Raw genomic sequence first — 18686 nt, 5'->3', positions numbered from 1 at the left:
CTCCAATAAAGTTATTCAACAAAAATATGCCTTGTGGGTCTGAACAATATTTAAGCTAAACTACATTTGTTCACTTCCTTGCTGACTGGCTGTTGCTGCTAATGGTTAAGAGGGTTTATGGAAACTCTTTGTGGCACATTTCTAAATCAGAACTATTTATTTCGTCAGTGTTTGCTCTCTGCCGGGCATGTGTGCCATCTGTTATCACCCCAGAGAATGGAGCAAAGGCCATTTTCAAACTGGCAGAGAAGCTGTGAGCTGCATTATAATGGGGAGGGAACATTAACGTTTATTCTTGATACACTGTATAATTAGAATCTTCTCATCTTTTCACGGGATGAACCCCTTCAGACGTATTATCTCCTTTTTTGGGGTGGGGGTGGGGTCCCAAACACAAATGAGAAACAGAGCATAAGGAAGAATAATTCAACAGTTACAGAACAAACAACACGTGAACATGTAACGTTAACAAGTAAGGACCGAAATAAAGACACAAGTTACAACCTTAGACCAGACACAATGAGAAGAGAGAGACAAAATACAGGAAATCATTGAGCAGTGACATCTTTACTAAAACATACGCAGCTGGTTTTAAGATGAGAACAGTTGCATAAGCTAAATTCAATTCAGTTCAGTTTTATATGTATTGCCCCAAAACACAACATACATCATCTCAAGGCACTTGAGTACATAGTAAGGCCGAGATCTTACAACAATAATAAGTACTTTGGGACTGTGGAGAGGGGGGGAAGAATCAGAGAATAAGGAACAAACAAATGTATGATGACAACTAAACACTTGTGGCACCTCACAGTGCCACAAGATGGCAGTAGAGGCCTGTTGGCATGTTACCTCTGAAGCTGGAGCGCGCCTTGAGCACCTGCTCGATCTGAGCCAAACGCAGCGCAGTGCGCGCAGGGGACAAAGTCAACTGTGCATTTTATGTAACGTGAAGGTCAAACTATGTGCCAGAGGTCCTGAACGCCACATGGACGTAAAGAAGTCCCGGAAAGTCAGGATTGTTACACTCTGCATGTTTTTACGCACGGTTTGTTTCATCTTGACAAAAACAAAACCCTGCAGCAGGACCATTCTCCATCATCCTTATTATCATTGTTATAATTGTTAATATTTAAAAATACAGACACTGATTTGCCCTTGAAAGATATTTGTTAATGAGCCCATCTCTCTCTCTCTCTCTCTCTCTCCTCTTTTTGTCATTCAAGAGGAGGTGAGGCTTTCACTTTTGTTGCCTTGGAGACTCCAAATCAATAGCATCATGCTGCATCTCCTCGTCCATTTCCAATGAGATGGCTCAGCCGCTGCTATCGTCATCGAGCCTGAAGAGGAGGAGGAGGTGGTGGAGGTGGTGGTGGAGGGTCACCTGCGCTCCGATTGGCTCCTGCCTGATAATGAGCTGCCATTGAGGATTTCAGGGAGGAGGTGTGTCTCCTCTCGGCTCCACGAGTGCACGCCTCTCCAGCATAAATACTCAACACAACTGTGGTGCGGATCAGACGCGCAAAAAAAACAGTTTTTGTTGTTTCCGAAGTGTCGCTGCGTGTTCTCTGTTCGCACGCTGGGTCCTTTCGGTTTGTGTCCTGTGCGTCCTGTGCGTCGGAGGAGAGGAGAAGACAAGCGACAAGAAAAAGGAAGAAAGTAGAGAGAAGTCCGCGGCTGTAATTGGCAGCAGGTGTGAATTCATGTCTGTATTCTCTCCTCAGATTTACTGGTGAGTTCTGCATCTTTTCCTCCTTTTCCACTCTCACTTGTTCCCCATGTGTGCGCACTGGTTCTCTGTGCTTTGTGGAATAAATGACGCACACAATAGATGTGTTGTCTCTGCATGTGACAGGTATATGAACAATGAAGCACATAGTTGTGGTGAATACTTGTGTTCGTTGATTTCCTCCTCTTTTTGTTTTGCTGCACCCACTCATGTTTCCTTCATGAGGTTTTCTCTGGGGTGTTGCCCCTGAAATTGGAAATGTCACAGCACACATGGATCTGAAAAACAAGAGGGGGGGGGAATCTGGGTGTCACCTTTTAAAAAAAATTTCCATTAAGATATTTACCAAATTGTTTTCATGCTCCAGTTTGTTCCTATTCTGAAAGGTCGCCGTGGTCACGCAGCTTCATTATCGGGCCTCAGGGGTGAGAGGCATTATACCACTTTTTCTTTTTAACAGTGAAGCACACACACTGACTTTGCTGTGTCCTTTTTAAACAAGTGAATGGAATGATACTCTGCTTTCAGCTCTTGGTCTTTAGTGCTGCAGGTGCAGTGCAATCGGAGAAGGATGGATGCACTCTGCTCCTATCTATTACTCCAGTGTCATTTTATCATCATCCCCTCTGACACTCCTTGCTGTTGTTGACACAGGAATACTGAGTGTGTCTTTGTGCTTTCAGATGTGTTCCTGTCTGTGTAGAGGATATGAGAGTTATTTTGAAACAAAGCTCTGTTCAAAACCTCAGCAGGCTTTTTGCCATCTCTACCAGGAAGTTCACAATCAACCTCTTTACTGGAACCAACTCTCTCCTGTTGTTACTCACAGAACAGGGCCATGCTTCTCCATTCTGGTTATTTTTATGAGAAAATGAAGATGCATCTGTTGCCTCAGTGTCATTTCGAGGGCGTGATCGGAAACTTACTGAGCAGATTTTGAATTGGAGCTGCAAGTTTCATTGAAATATTCCATTGTCTGCACTGTAGCTTACTATCTGTGGAAAGAGGAAGATGTGTTCTCTCACAACAGCAGCTGGAAGTCACCCAACATAAAGAATCTCTCATACATGCTGTTCATAACATCATATATAAAAAAAAAAAAAAACTTGGTGCAAGTTGCTGGGACATGTAAGGTAATTTTCACTCCTACGCACTAAAACACTGAGCCACGTCTGCAGCGACAAAGTCATTCCAAAAGAATCTGGATACGACCCATTCATTCCAGCTCACTCCTGGGGGGGCGGGGGGTGTCATACTCAGCCCCCCCTCCCCACCCACCGCGAGCTCAGTGCTGGTGTGAAATGTCAGCGGCTTCGTCCCTGTCTGACTGAGATTTATGTTGCGAGTAGTAAGAGCAGAGAGGGGAAACAATGATGATAACGCAAGATGCAGATTCCTCCTGGGGTGTAGGGTAGGTGGTTGCAAGGGGCCACTCGGGCTCCTGTCAGCACCTCCAGCACAGCACAGGCCTCATAGCTTTAACCTGTGGAGACAGGTGGAAGAAGCTGGTGTCAATCTTAGGTGAAGATTATATAATGGACATATTCTGACTGACAGGTGAAGCCGGTGCTTCTACAGGTGGTATGTCCTGCTGGTATGAGACTGCTGCCTATATAAGGCTGTAGTGTGAAGTATTAGGAGTCTGGTGGTTTTATATAATGAGGTGAAGCAGTTGTTAAACAGGAGATGACTGAACGGAGCATGTGCACTTCTGCTCCTCCGCTGGTCACCGGGTCAGTGCATTTGTCTGAAACAACAGTGACTCTACTGAACACAGCTGATAACCTGAGAGCATCGTGCCGTGTTGTCGTCCCAGTGACCTTCAGTGTAAAAAAAAAAATAAATCAGTTTTTAATGCAAATAGTTGTGAAAAGGTTTCTACACAATTGCCATAAATCAACTTTGAAATTTGCACGTAATGTTTTCAGCAACATAAAAGCAAGTATTATTAGGATCATTAGCATTTTAAGTGCTTTTTTTCAATCTTTTTGATTCTTAAGAATTAAAAAATCTTTACTATTTTTTGATCTACATGACCTGCTAGTTCTTGATCCCACCAGAGGGTGAATTACTGAAAAGGGCGCAGCTTTTAAAGATATTGCATAAATTAATTTGAGTTCAGAGCTGCTGCAGCAACAGATTATGTTTGGATTGACAATTTGCCAAAAAAGTTCTCAAGTTGTATAAAAAAAAAAAAAAACACTCAATCAATTACCATAACATTTTGGGGAGGGGTGGTGCATGGCCGGAAGAAAAAACAATTCAATTTGGTACGAATCTAGGATTTATTTATTTTTGTCAACATTTGCACTGATTTCTCAGAGCATAGTTGTTTTTCTCCCCCCCTTGTGGGCCATACTTTTAGAGGACTCATCTGTGTTTGTGCAATTTGGTTCAGATCCAAATAAAAAAACGATCTGGTGAATTTAAATGTGGTTTCCTATAAGGGGACTGTTGGGTCTTAGGGGACGTATTCGCTCCAGGTGCTGTTCAGGTTAAAATGATTGTTGATGACCTAATCCATGGATAGTTTCTACTCTAGACTCTTGTAATCCATCCAATGCCTGTTTTGGACACATACCTGAGTGTCTCCTGTCTTACCTCTCGTCCATCTGTCCTCTGGCTGGACGCAGCATTAGGATGCTGGCAGGACCCATGCAGGTGTGCCTTATGTTTTACTGGGTCAACAGGTGAAGGGGTTTACTGCCATCTGCCAAACCAGCCTATATAGCAAATGAGGGACATTTGTCTCTAAGATGTTCGTCTTCAGTCTGGACATTTTAAGTGTTGTGTATAATGTGCAGCTTAGGAATCATCACGTTCCGGTGAGACTATAACAAACGTGCCAAAGATGCTGGTTAACTAGCTGTGTCCTACTTTTACTGGCTGGTTACTTGCAGAACACTTAACATGCCATCTATCGGAGTCGCTCCACTTTGGGAGAGAGAGGGACACACTCAGCCCAGCTTGACACTTGAAGCCGTAACAGATATGACTGGAGTCGGTGTGTGTTTGTTTCCTCCCAGGTCGACTCGTTACTTGTGCAGCCCCACTTCCTCCTCATTGTGCCCCTTTATGTTTTATTAGGCCGATGTTCTGTTATTCTTAGCCGAGCAGGATGTTTATACGATCCCTGAGCAGAAATATGACTGGCAAGGCCCGAGTGTTTATCTTTATTTCCCTTCCCTCCCTCCCTCCCTCCCTCCCTCCCTCCCTCTTTCTGCACAGGTCTTTACTGTCACGGCTCATCCCTCCGTCCCCTCCTCTGCTGCGTTTTGCATGCCTGACTCACATCTTTTTTTTTTCCATGTTAAACCTTGCGAGTCCTTCAAGCTGCTCTTATGTTATGTGTATATTTTTGGATATCCAGCTATTGTTTAAGCTGAGTGCGCTGTGTGGACTGACTTAAGTGCAGTAAAGGTTAATATATGGTGATTAGGCCAGAGGATTTTCATTTTTCGCATTTTTAGATCCACCTGACACCCTGCTATGACGTCAGTGTTTCCTTGTGAGAAATAGAAGGTGTGTTTGTGTGTGTGAGAATGTCTGGATTTAATAATTGATTGCATTGTTAATTCTGCTTCTAAGACTACAAAAACAAAGTTGTGTGCCTGAACATATAGGTAGGTTGTGTTGTGCACATAAATATTTAACTGAAAACATGATTAACTTTGACAGATCTTCCAAAAGATTATAAATTTACAATGTGGAGGAAAAAAGTCCCCGGGGCTCATCAGGAATTGTTTAATTTACAAAATCTGAGCTTGAGTCCACACAAGTGACATTTACACAGTTAATGCAAAAACTGTAGTTTACAAGGTAAGAAAACCCTAAATGTTTCAGTAACACAGCAATATCTACCATAAGCTTTATCAGCCCAAGTAAATGGCCGTGGCAGAAAAAACCCTTAGTGAATAGCTATTAATGAGATTTTTAATTCCTGAGAAATGTCTTGTTCCAAGTTTATATTTGTCCGATGACTTTGGAAGAATTTGAGCTGAGCTCCATGTATTTTGAGCAAAAATACTTAAAATAAACAATAATTCACGTGTCGATAAACATGAAGGAGATGAAGGATGAAATATTCTCAGTAGACTGAGTTGAGTCATAAATGGAAACAAAATGAAAGAGCTGTGCTTTACTGAGGAATTCCCCAGAATGCTCCTTGATGAAGAGTATTTGTAGCTTTTACAGTTTGTTTTTAAAGGAGCTTCTGTTTGTGACTTTTAAAAGTGGTTTTTACTTCTTCTGCTCTTATCTGATGGACATCAAAGCAAAAGTGATTAAATTTATGTAATCGCTCCTTATCTAAAAACAAAGTCACTACCATGGAATCCTTATTTCTATGCTGTGACATTTTAAATTTGTAGGTCAAAGTCCACACACCCCCCCCCCCCCCCGAAAAACAAGACCACTGGATCAGATAATGTGTTGGATGTGAGTGAGCTTCTTGTTGTGTTCGCTTTTCTTTGTTCCATTTAACCAGTGACCACACAAACCACAAGCCTGTGGCCACTGACCACAGGGCTTGGGGCTTTAAATAGAGAGCGTGAGAAGGCCGCACAGCATCTCGTCTCAAGCTGGCGTCTGTGTCAGTCATGGGACCTGCCTCATGTCATTTTCAAAAGAAAATTTGTACTACAACAAAAGCTGGATGGTGGAAAGTGAATGTAGTGAACGTGGATAAACAGCCTCGCGTTACTTTTATCTCAAATGGAAAAGTTTGGCCGGGCTTCGATGATACTGAGCAAACCACAGCTCGCCCCCAGCACACTCTCACAATGACTGTGTTTTTCTGTTGCTAGTGCAAGAGCACATCATCCTGTGTTTAGAAACAGTCACCTTATGCAAGCCCCATCATGAGCCGTGCAGCTTTGCAGTGCATTAGCACAGCAGAGTGTGGAATGGACGCTCAGTGTGTTGTGGTCAAGCTGTGCGGAATTTTTATTTTTTATAAACATCTAGCACAAGTGCAGGGAACCAAAGTAACTATCACTTGTGTAAATGTAGGATGCTTTACTGCAGAATGTGTGGTGGTCATTTTTTTGTTACATGTGATCACTGACTAGTTTTAATAATCTTGATTTTTAGAGTCGTTTGGCGTCACCATATACAACTGGACTCCCCTCGTGTATTTAGTACAAAACCAATAGGGACTGCTATTATGCAAATTGGAATGTTTTGATTTGCCACTTGGATATGGCCCACCTTCATCTTCATTGTATCTGTACTCATAGCTTCTCCTCTTCTCCCTCTTCCACCCCTGCAGCCCAGTGTTTGTGCCCAGCCGAGATATGACTGAGGTGATGATCAACAGCACCCCCATGGAGGACATGAGGCTCAGTCCCAGCAAGGACAGACTCTCCTTCCAGGTATAGGGCTCACACACACACACATGCATGATAGTAAAACGCTGCCTCTGGCCCCACTATTTTATACATATGTACATGTATAGCTTGGACCTACCTCCATAGTGGATGGGACAGTGACCAAGCTAAAAATTCAAAATACATGTGAAATTCATTTCCTCAGTTCAGTTCTTATCACACTGATGTATGTCCATGTGTTAATTTTTACGGCAAGTTTGGTTTTAATTCGTTATTTGATACTATAAAAAATGTGAGGGAGGGAAACGTGACGATTGACAACTGAGACTGACTCTTGATTGGTTGAGCTACCGCAGCTCCATCCCCCAATCACTACTTTGCATATACTGTGGCTCCAAATGCACAAATTGGCGGAAGGAAGTGGAGATGCATTGTCCATCTTTTATATACAGTCTATAGTATAAATTGTGACACCAATATATATATATATATGAATCTACAAGAACCCTGGACAAACTAAAGTGTATAAAAAAAAACCCAGAAAATAACTAGTTTATAAAGTGGTTTACAGTTGGAGTCTAAAAAATCATTTCTGCGATGAAAGGTCATAGAATGAAAATGATTTTACTGGACGTTATACACACACCCTACTCTATACAGCTAGATATAAATTTACACTTCTAAGAAAACATTGGCACAATATGCACCCGCTTATTTTTACGGGTCACGGTTGCTCAATTATTTTATATATGCAGAGGAAATGAATGCAGTGGAAATTGTTTGTGGCCCGCCACAAAAGTAAACCCTGCAGATGAGAGAGATGAGAGACGTCAGGTGATCTTGACAAGTTGCTTCCTGCTGCTTTCTTTTACCGTCCGCTCAACAGTGCAATGTTGGGGGGGGACACTTAAACTCACAGCTGCTTGGAATGCTTCATTAATTTCATCATCATTTTCATGGGTTCTGAATCATTCTGAGGGCAATGGGCCACCTGCTGAGGCGTTTACGACCCACAGGACAAAAAGGTCACTTTCTGCTGAGGGATGAATGGATTCTTACAGGATTCTTACAATTCAATCATTTGTCTGAAAGATTCTGAACGTGCAAACCATTACAATGACCTGCTGATGCCATGCTATATGCAGATGTTGATTCTGAGAGGATGTAGACTGACCCAAAAGGAAAAGGCTGGCTTCCTCTTCCAGTTCACACCCCAGCTGTGAGTCTGTCTGAGGATGAGAGGAGGGCGGAGCGGAAGAAAAGCAGGGTGCCAATGTGCCACTCTTCTATCTCCACTCCCCCATTTTTTATTTTTTTATTTTTCTAAGGTCCCAGCCACAGCTCAGAGATGCCCTGTATGAAGCAGAGATATCACACTGTCACTCTCTCCATGATGGGTGCCAGGGCCATTAAATCACAGCTGCACCTATAATGTTAGACATGAATGTGACCTACAAGTGGAAAACCAGTAAAAACCTTTTTATCTTTCATCATCTCAAAGACCAATGTCATGATTCAGGCCTGTTGCGTGCACCCCCATCCCAACATGAACACACACCCCAGAAGATCCTGAAATAGCCGGCATTGTGCCTGGCTGATGATGTGTCGTTGCTTCCTGCGACTGGAAGTGAAACAAGTTATGACATGTGTGAGCTGAGGGTCCAAAGGCAAGGTCACTCCTCACCGCCTAACTCCCCTTGGTGCTGACGCACGGTGAGGTTTGGCTGCGCAGGCTAGGAAACGTTGATACATGCAGGCATTAGACATGAACACGGGCATGTTCATACACATAATCACACACCGGCTCGTTTAAAAAACCAGCGATCGTCGTACGTTCTTTCATAACCCAACAAATTCCCAAACTCTCAGGGGATATTTATAGGTTTTTGGACTTTTTTGTTTTTCCTCCTCCGATCTCATCTTCCTCACAGCTGGATCCCCTTTATCTCTTTATTGTCTCTGTCTCTCTCCTGTCTCATCTAATGCTTTCTTTCCATTTGGCTCTTTGCCCAGACAGTGACATTGCCGGCCCCCATACTCCCTCCGCCAATGTCTTGGAGTGAAATATTCAGGTCTAAAAATATTCGTCCACTTTATCCAAACAGCAAAGGAAAAATGCTGTTCTTGGACCAGGAATGGCAGCCTTTTTTTTTCTTCTTCTTCCCCCCTCTGGGCCATTTCTCCAGTTCCTATGAACAGAGAAAATCTGAGGTAGATGTCCGATCTTGCCAGAATAGGGAGTGCATGTAATCTCTCTTGTCAGAATATCTCTCATGCCCTTCAGCTTCGCTTCAAATATTTGAGAGAGGCAGGCTGCATTCCTATAAGCAGACGGAGCAGTCTGGATTTGCCCGTGCCTCCGTGTTCTTTCCAAAACCTGTTTTCTCTGACGCAGTCTCCTCAGGAATATAAAGCGTTCAACATTTACATGTAACTGAGATGGATATTCTGTTCAAACACATCATGTCCCAGCAAACCTTTCACCTCTGTGTGGTTCCACCTTGCTGACTGAAATGCCATGATTACGCTTGTATAATCTTCTGAGTAGTGGGTGATGTGGTACTGGATGAGTTTATAAGCAGCTACAAGCTGCTTGGCATGATGCCTCACTGAGTATTTCGATTATACATGATGCAGCATTTACTGTAGGTTCTTTCTAGATGGCCTCTGACGTAACCGTCCCGGTGCAGTTTATTTTTTGGGTGAGCCCCTGTAATACACAGGCTGTTAGGGGGAATGTGGGTTGGTCAAGAGCAGGTATGCCACTGGGATTGGAAGCAACCACTTCCCCTGACAGTTGTTTAGTCTTCGCATCACTTCCTTCATGGTTGTTTAGCCTTGTGGTGGTGCCTGCAACACTTCTATGAGTCCTGGTGTCGCAGATCATACCGCACACGTAGCACCGATCAGAAATGCACTCGCATGTTATCTCTTGCTTTGGGACAGTTTGTGTAAATGAAAGATTCTTAACCAGAGTTTCATCTTCGTCTCTCCTTCAGATATTCCCCGACCCCTCAGACTTCGACCGCTGCTGCAAGCTCAAAGATCGCCTGCCGTCCATCGTGGTTGAGCCGACAGAGGGAGAGGTCGAGAGCGGAGAGCTTCGCTGGCCCCCGGAGGAGTTCCTCATCAGTGGAGAGGAGGAGGATGAAGAGGAGGACGACGAAGAAGAGGAGGAGGAACACAATAATGGCAGCATCCAAAATGGACAGGCCACACAGAATTCTGAGCACTAGAGGCCGCGCAGAGGCACCCACGCTCTCCTGTTCTGTTTCTTTCTGGTCCACTCTCCCTGTCACACACTGGTTACACTTCACCTCAGCACTCGGCAGACTTACACCTGACGGACGCACGTGCATTGTCTCGTGATGCCATCGCGCTGCCCTCAACACCAAAAGCATCACTTCTGCAAGAGAAAGCAGCACAAACATACACGTTCTCAAAATAATTTATCCTCCTGGACTTCAAACGCACCCAAACTGACTTAAAAAGAACTCACACACACACACACACACACACACACACACACCCCCACCTCTTACCCTACCCTACCCTGCCTCCCTCCCTACCACTGTGTGTGTCTCGGCCCAGAACGGATGTCCAATGTGACGGTGGCAGCTCAGTGCCTCACGGACAGGTCTTATGCTGCAGGAGGGGGGGCCACTACCGCTCTGTACCTTACTCCAAAATGGCCGGCGTCATGACCCCAGAGACTTAATACTCGCATACAGAACCAATTGTGGTACCCGTGTGGGATTATTGTCTACAGCACACTGTTTCGGTTTCTGGATTGATATGATTATTGTGTTTGCCACGGCTGTCCATAGATTTGTCTGTTTCTGAGGAGAAGTTGGTGATTTGCCTTTTTTCTTTTTTTCTTCTTTTTTTGTGGGGTATTTAGTGCAAATGTTTGTTTTTTTTTTCCCATCACAGGATTTGTTTAAATTATATATACATATAATTTTGGTCTTCATTTACAATAAAAAGGCTAAATCGAATCATATTTACAGGAGTAGTTGAAAGGTTAAAGGGGGGGAGGGGGCAGTTCTGTAATAAATTCATTTAGGACACAGTCATGCCTTTATCCTCTCATCACGTTGGCCTCCTGTAATCATGAGACAAACTGCAGGTCAATGACAAAGCAAAGATTCTAACTGAAAATGTGACGTAAGCAGGTTGTTCAGAAGGCGAGCGCACGCTAATCTAAGGTTGGAAGATTGAAAATGTATAGCCCCAAAGAAGGATGTGTAAATACTCGTTCCCAATAAGCCGACCCCTGAGGCCTTTTTGTTTGTTTCTTTCTCTCTCAGTAACGCTCTGAGATGAACACATCTGAATAGAAACTTTCTCTTTCCTGGTCTTCCTGTTCTGCTTCTTTTTTTGAAAACAGCCATATGTTTAAGGTTGTGAAGTTCAGCTCACGGCGAATTCAAACTGTAGGACGGGAGTTCACAAACAAGGATACAGGCGATATCTGAAACAGTATTAAAAGAATTTAGTTCTGATGTTTGCAAAACGCTGTTGGTGGGGAAATCTCATTCACTCTCATTTTATTCATCTGTATTACAAAGTTGGTGGGGTGTTTATTTTTTTCACTTTTTAAATCGCAACAAACCGTTTGTGAAAAGTCTTGTTGTTCAATTTGTGGATCTGTGAATCTGAAAAACTGTTGTACAAGCATGACTGATGTACTCTGTCCCTGTTCTTTTTTCGTAGTTTCTCATTTGAGTGGCATTAGGGCTGTGTACAAAACATCTCTTTCTTTGTCTGTCACCCACAGGTCCCACATTGTTTTTGTAAAGCTCAGGGAGATTAGCCGCCATCTTTCTCTTGTTTTTTGTATTTAGACCACTTTTCTCTGTGACAATTACAGAGGCTGTAAATAAACATTTGAATTTGCTATCCAACTGTGTGAGAATATTTGACTGAAGCATAACTACGGTTTTTATGGTGTTTTCCTCCCTGGTTTAAAGTATTGTTTCTGAGAGACTTACTTTTGTGTATGCTTTCATTTTCTTTTATGTGAACCCCCCTACCTCTCACTTTGCCTGCAGCGGTTTGAGAAAAAGCAGTATTACTTCCTGCCCGGTGCTCGTCTCTTGCACAGAAGCTCTCCACAAATGCAGATGCACGTATCGTATATAGAAGCGAGAACAGACTTCATGGTACTTCCTCTTCAGCTTGCACACAAAGCATCACAATCTGAATCTTAGCAACATAATCTTAAACCCTCTGAAGCTTTATTTATATCTCTTAAACTTAACATCTTTAAAATATTACATAATGCCAACCAGTTATATATATATAGAGAGAGAGAACACTGGTTTGACCTAGCAATCTTTCAGCTTTACAATTACACAAGTATTAGGGATAGTGTGGGGAATAAAAGCCTGTGGAAGCAGCTCCTCACGCTCTGCCCATAAACACTCACCACAATGATGCAGGACTAATAAAATGTGGTTGAGTGGAACAGCTCTAATGGGCAACTGGGGGACTTTACAGGAATAAACAGAAAGCTTTCTGATCACGATTACAATGGAAACGTCTGAGGTGATTTGCTGCAACAGTCTGTATTAGCGACCTAGCGGGTCAAGTTTGATTGCCCAGTACTGGGAACAGTCCATCAGAGCTGCTGCAGTATGGACTTCAGGGGCCAGGGGCCTAAAGGATTGGCCAAGGTGAAACTTTCAGGGCCTTAAAGTCGCTTCCTGGAAGGAGAACAATGAACTGACATTCTACCCTGCTTCCTCTTTCCTTGAAAAAAAAAGCAGTATAAAGAGTTATTAATACCCCCCAGGCTTGTGGTAGAATGGTGGTCAGCGGCAGTGAGCATGTGGCTATAGTGGCTTTAGTTCTGGGCCAGAAAACGAAATGTCCTCTGTCCCTTTTTTTAATGACTGTTCATTTCAGTGGAAAATGCCATGAGATCACGGAAAGAAGAAGTCATAAGAAGTTAGGGAAGGACAGAGCACAGCCCCTTGAGAGTCCAACCGACCCCTGCGTCCAGCTACTAAAGCATGAGACATCAGCTGGGAACCTCTGAACTTGTGTCGTCTTTCAGATATTGCTGGAGAAAGCAATATGCTTCGGCTTTAATAAAGAAAAGTCCTGTATTTCAGAGGCTTAAGAAGATATCGGAGGAAGCCCTGGAGCATCTTTCCATTGCTTTTATACATTTCGAGAGGCTCTTATGTTCAGTTCCTCTTCTTCACCCAGCTCTCAGTTAATTTACTCAGGTTCACAGAAGTTCAACATATTTTAACATTCGTAAAATATTCTTGTTTTAAACTTTACCATCATCTTTGACTTTTCTGACCAGAATCATCAGTTGAAAGCTGTAGGTAGTTAACACCCTTAAAGATCTAACTGTAAAGAGCCTATTTTCTTAATAATCTTCTTTTGGATCAATATCTTCAGACACTTTATAAGTTACATTTTCAAAATTGAAAAAGTAAGAATGAGCATTTTGCATCACATTGACTTGTTGGTTTGTTTGCATATGTTGCCAAGCCACTATCAACCTAATCTGACTACACCACAACTGCAGAGTCCTAGTAGAGCAGATTAGCTGAGTCTTTCTTATTTAAAAAAAGTTATACATAGACTATTTGGACAGATTATAGTATGTTTTTTCTGCCAAGAACTTGATGAACTCTCATGTCTACATGATATTGTCCAGCTGAAGCCAAAGAAAAGGGGGTCTAACTTCCACAACATCAGACAAAATGTTTCTATCAACAACTATAAAACTCATTAACGTTTTAACTCTGAAAAACTGATAAAATAATCGAAACTGACCATCTACTGGCTCAAACATGATATTTTCTGGACCGAGTAGTGCTATCAATCTTTTTATGTAACTCTCAGCAAGAGCTTGAATAAGTTTCCACAAACTGCTCCATTACAATCTAAATAAATAACTCCTACAGACGTTTTCTCCCCTGACTTTAAATCCGATAGCTTATTTAGTCATGGCTATTTCATGTTACAAGAAAACGTTTTCCGATGATTAACTCATATATTGCTCTATGGATGTGCCCCATTGTTGTTGATGTCACTATAGCTTTTAACCACTTTATCTCTTGTGTAAAAGTCTTTATACTGTAAATCAGCTCGTTAACAACCTGGTGGTCCCATGTGACAGCGTTCATTCTGCAACTGGCAGGACAAGTAGCTCTGGGTTGTCTGTGACATAGGGGAACAAGGAGAGTGTCTGGCACACCATTGTTGGCACCCTATCTCTGAGAGCGTGTGCGCCTGCGATGTATTAAAACCGTTGTTAGGGTCCTCTGAGTGAAGTCACTGATAGCTCTTCTCGCTCATTCTTGGAATTCTTTCCAATGGAAACAATCCCATCACTGATCCCAGTGTGTCAGCGGAGTCTGACCTGCCAACCCCTGAATTCTCCCCGACTCCCAACTATAGTCCACATTAACACTGTTTCACTGTCACTCCTCCACACAACTCACACCAACCCCTTCATGTGCCATAACATATCGCACCCCCCACTCCCCCTCTAGTCATGAGTGTCAGGAGGAGAAAAATAATGCTTATCCTCTGAACTTTTTTTCCATTCCTTTGCCGTTTTTTACTTTTCTTTCCAATATCCTTGTTTTCTTGTTCTTTCTATTTTTTGCTGTCCCAGACTTTTATCCCGTTCTGTTGTTTCAGCGAGTTTCCCATACTTACATGACAGGAGACATGTACTCTGCATTCCCACAGAGCAGGTTATGTAATTTAAGTTAGCATTTCATCATAAACACTGCCCTTGTTCCTATAACCTTGCTATTTTAGTGCCGCAACCTTATTGTGTAAGCCCCCACAAAGGTTTACCCTGTGTGTGCATGCAAAACCACGTCTGTGTGTTTGTGCAAAGTGTGCAAACAAGCCGCATGCGCTCGGAGGTTTCATGTATAACCGTGTCTGTTATTATGAGCGCTGTGTGCGTAAGGGAAAGATTCTTTTCCCATGGTTCCTCAAGTGTGAGAAGAAAGCAGAGCTCTCAGGACATGGAGCAAAAAAACTCTGCTGGTTATTTATAACCTGTCTGGAGACGGCCCACCGAGCGTAGACACATATCTGGCACTGTCAACAGGAGAAGAGCTAGAATAAGATACGCTGAGAAGCACCCAACAGGGAGGATTATAAGGTGAAGGAGTCAGGGGAAGGGAAAAAGTAGGATGTGGAAGAGGTAAAGAATACCTACAGGGGAATGTGGGTAAATAACAGATCGCAGACTAGTCAATGCAGATAAGACATAGTGAGATAAGGTAAAATGCAGCCGCGGCAAAAATGACACTTGGGAACCTGCTTGGTGTCATTATGCCCTCATAAAAATTTTACAACTCAGGACTACTGTACTTTCGAAATGACATTACGAACAACATGGATCGCATCAGAGCTCATTTTTTGTCCTCACAGTGCCATGTGATATCCAGAAACAGTTGAGCAGAAATGATTGCTATTCAAAACAAAGCCTCCTCAACTTCACAATTAATCAGACTCAAGCACACACTGAAATTCAGTGTTAGGCATTCAGTGACTGAGTGCCTAACTGCTGTCTGTATCTGCACATCTGCATCGGCCTTCGAAGACAGAATGCAACTGCACATGTGTCGATGGATGAGCCGCATCACCCTGGGACTCGTTCTCTATTTAACGTGGTGATCTCCATCTCCATATCCATCTCATCCTCCATCTTTTTAAAGCTTTGATCAATACACGTCTGCCTCGTACTGTAGTTTTTGTTTGTTAATGTGCTGAGCCACAGGCTGCCACTCCTCTGTTGTTGGTATAAATAGACATTTTATGGGCCCGCCACTCTAATCCTTATTGTCTTGAGACCGGGGCTGGAAAGGGAGAAAGAAAGAAAGACAGGATGGGAAACACACAGAAGGGGATAAAGAATGCAAAACCAGTTACAATAAAAAAAAAACACAAGACAGGAATGTCAGGTGCTGTCAAGTGTCAAGTGCAAGGGTAAGATGTGCTGTCAGTTTGAGGACGAACTTCACTGAAAGACAAGTTAAATCATCCGTGTCCTCTTTTGAACGATCGAGAAGAGAGCTCAAGTTCATGAGAGGCAAGAATGTTTTAAAAAAGCAAACTGAACGAGTTCTTTTCTCAATAAAGGCTTGTTAAGGAGCTAAAAATAGATTCAAAATAAACCAAAATAATGCCCGAAAAAAGTCACTGTCTCCCTCACATGGACTTACATAAGTGGAACGGCATGTCCAACATGAATTAACCTCGCTGGTCCCTGCATTTATCTGTTGATTTGATCCAAGCATTCACTTGAATTTAACTTGGCCTACCTCCTGTATTGTTTCTATCAGTGAATATAACTAAAGTGAGCATGTTTTCTATCTTTTGGTGGATTAAAGGGAATGTGATTCTTACCGCAGGGCTCAGATATTTGTAATTCTTAAAGGTAGTATGATTAGGAGCGCTTGATCATATTGCTTTGGCCAAATTATCTCGGACAAGCGTCATTAATCATGTGGATGTGCTTCGCTTTTGAAGGTGAGTTGGCATCAAACTGTAAAAAAAAAATGAAAAAAAACTGGAGCTTGTTTCGCTGCAGAGTTTTTCCGATCCCCTCTGAAGTGATGCGTTGACCCTTGAGAAGTTTATACTGATAAAGCTATACAGTTCACTCAGTCGCTCAGATAGAGTGCATGCCATAGGGAGCAGGTCATGGAAAAGTCTTGAGTTTGACTAAGTGCACTCTCTCTCTTTTACCCCTGTCTGTCAGTCCTCCTCTACCTCACTCCGCCACGCACACGCAACCACACGCACACACCCAAAACAGTCCATGTGCATGCTCGGATACACTCAGACACGTAGACCGGTCCGAGCACTCGCACATCACTGAATGCTGAGGTAATTCGTAACAGAAGAACGGCTCATAACGGGGGGTAAGAGAAACATATGACACATGCGAGGATTTACACTACTTTAAAAGGCCATGTTGGGAGACTCGGTCAATACCAGGCTCTGACGTCTGAATGGCTTCTGACTGATCTGTAACACCTGGATCTTGGGGTGGAGCACCACAACATGAGCAAAGTTTGCTTGAGCACAACAAGTACTCACAAGTATGAATAGCTCTAAGGGTTTGCAGACATTTAGGACACAACTTTCTGAAATGAAGTTATTATGCAAATATTGAAAAGAGGTGTGGAGGTGTTGTCTAAACGCTCTGCATATGTAAATAAAACAACTTTTGGAATTCACAGCTTTTTAACTCTTTAAATGTAAGGTTATAAATTATGAACCTCTTCTGGGTATTGTAAGCTGCTGTTTATTTTTTTATTGTGCTGTTAATTTTCTTTTTATTGTCTTTTTATCTTTTCATCATTTTCTTATTACCTTTGATTTAATTTGTGTATCTATATTTATTGACTCTTAACTGCTTTTATGTGATCAAGTTTGTATGTGACATCATTTTCGACCACCTCAGTGTTGATGTCTGGTCTTCCTCTCACGTTGCTTCCTGCCAATTGTTATTTTTTTCTTTTATGTCGAAGTTTGATGGTTTTTAAAGGTGTAATTTAAATAAAGTTTATTTTTGTTATGATCATTTTAACCTATATTGGCCTATTTCCCAGCAGACATTTTGACTTGACACAATTGAGCCTGGACATTTTCTGGAGTTTGACTTTATCATAATAAGGAATCAGCAGGAGACTGACCACACATTCACAACGACAAGAAAATCTCCCAAGCATTCATGTGAGGTGTGGCATTTTGGTAGAGCATGCAGGAGGCAGGACATAAGGTGTGGAAATCACTCGTATTTGTTCGTAGCACAGTGACTCTTCTCTTTTTAATCCAGAGAAACATGTTTTCTTTTTGTCAAGTGTCAATCCACCCACACGCTCACAATGAGTCCTCCGGATAATCTTCTGCTGCCTTCTCACATGGGCTCATGGCATGCGGACAGGAAAAACTCCAGAGAGTGTCTGCAGCAACTGACTCGGACACTTGTGTACATTTCTGGACCATATATTTGGAGTTCAGTGCATGTCTGAAGGTGGATTAGCAAAGGCCTAGATGTCCCTGATCAAATTAACAATGGCAGTGATCAACTTCATCATTTTACACCTGTGCTTTTCCTGCTGTGTCGTATCAAAATGTCTGCTGTAAAAACAGCCTATTTATGATTGACACTGCAGACAGTGTTGAAATTAGTCGGTTGGATAATTTACTAAAACTCTAGCCTGTTTAAAAAAGTGTTGCTGGAATATTCCCATTTCGTCATCCTGCCTTATTCTTCTTCTTCATGACATTTTGTTGGGAAATATTGGCATAACATAAAAACATAAGAAAATAAGGTCAAGACCTAACCATTTATATAGAAACAGTTCCCAAATGTTATATGATATAAAGGTCAGTGACTGAACATATATAACACACACACACACACACACACACACACACACAAATAACCTAAGGTTTAGTGTGCATTCTGATTCTACACCAATAAAAACACATGATGACAAACACAGAGCCTCCGAAAGTGAATCAAAATAACAGGAACCTTTGTGATCACATTAAAATGATATGATGCATTGTTGCTGCAATAATGATAATAACAAGAATCAAATGTAGTTTTCTTTAAGAACAAA

The 18686-nt window shown here is 42.4% G+C and overlaps 1 protein-coding gene across 1 annotated transcript; it reads left to right on the top strand.

Annotated features, from left to right (window-relative positions):
• Positions 1 to 1454: 1454 nt before the first annotated feature.
• Positions 1455 to 11963, top strand: lbh (LBH regulator of WNT signaling pathway). Its single transcript, XM_020098245.2, has 3 exons — positions 1455 to 1732; positions 6999 to 7101; positions 10056 to 11963. Exons 1-3 carry the CDS (start codon positions 1704 to 1706, stop codon positions 10290 to 10292), a joined length of 369 nt encoding a protein of 122 aa, XP_019953804.1. The 5' UTR covers positions 1455 to 1703; the 3' UTR covers positions 10293 to 11963.
• Positions 11964 to 18686: the final 6723 nt, after the last annotated feature.

The sequence above is a fragment of the Paralichthys olivaceus genome, chromosome 12, assembly GCF_024713975.1.
Source record: "Paralichthys olivaceus isolate ysfri-2021 chromosome 12, ASM2471397v2, whole genome shotgun sequence".
NCBI classification, from domain to species: Eukaryota; Metazoa; Chordata; class Actinopteri; order Pleuronectiformes; family Paralichthyidae; genus Paralichthys; species Paralichthys olivaceus.
Note: the sequence above shows the minus strand (reverse complement) of the source record. Positions and strands in the feature narration are given on the sequence as shown.

What these genes read in the sequence shown, in the direction of transcription:
- lbh (XM_020098245.2), top strand. Translation starts at nt 1,704, where the DNA reads ATGTCTGTATTCTCTCCTCAGATTTACTG. An exon ending in TTCTCTCCTCAGATTTACTG is followed by an intron (nt 1,733 to 6,998) that starts GTGAGTTCTGCA and finishes CCACCCCTGCAG; the next exon opens with CCCAGTGTTTGTGCCCAGCC. An exon ending in AGGACAGACTCTCCTTCCAG is followed by an intron (nt 7,102 to 10,055) that starts GTATAGGGCTCA and finishes TCTCTCCTTCAG; the next exon opens with ATATTCCCCGACCCCTCAGA.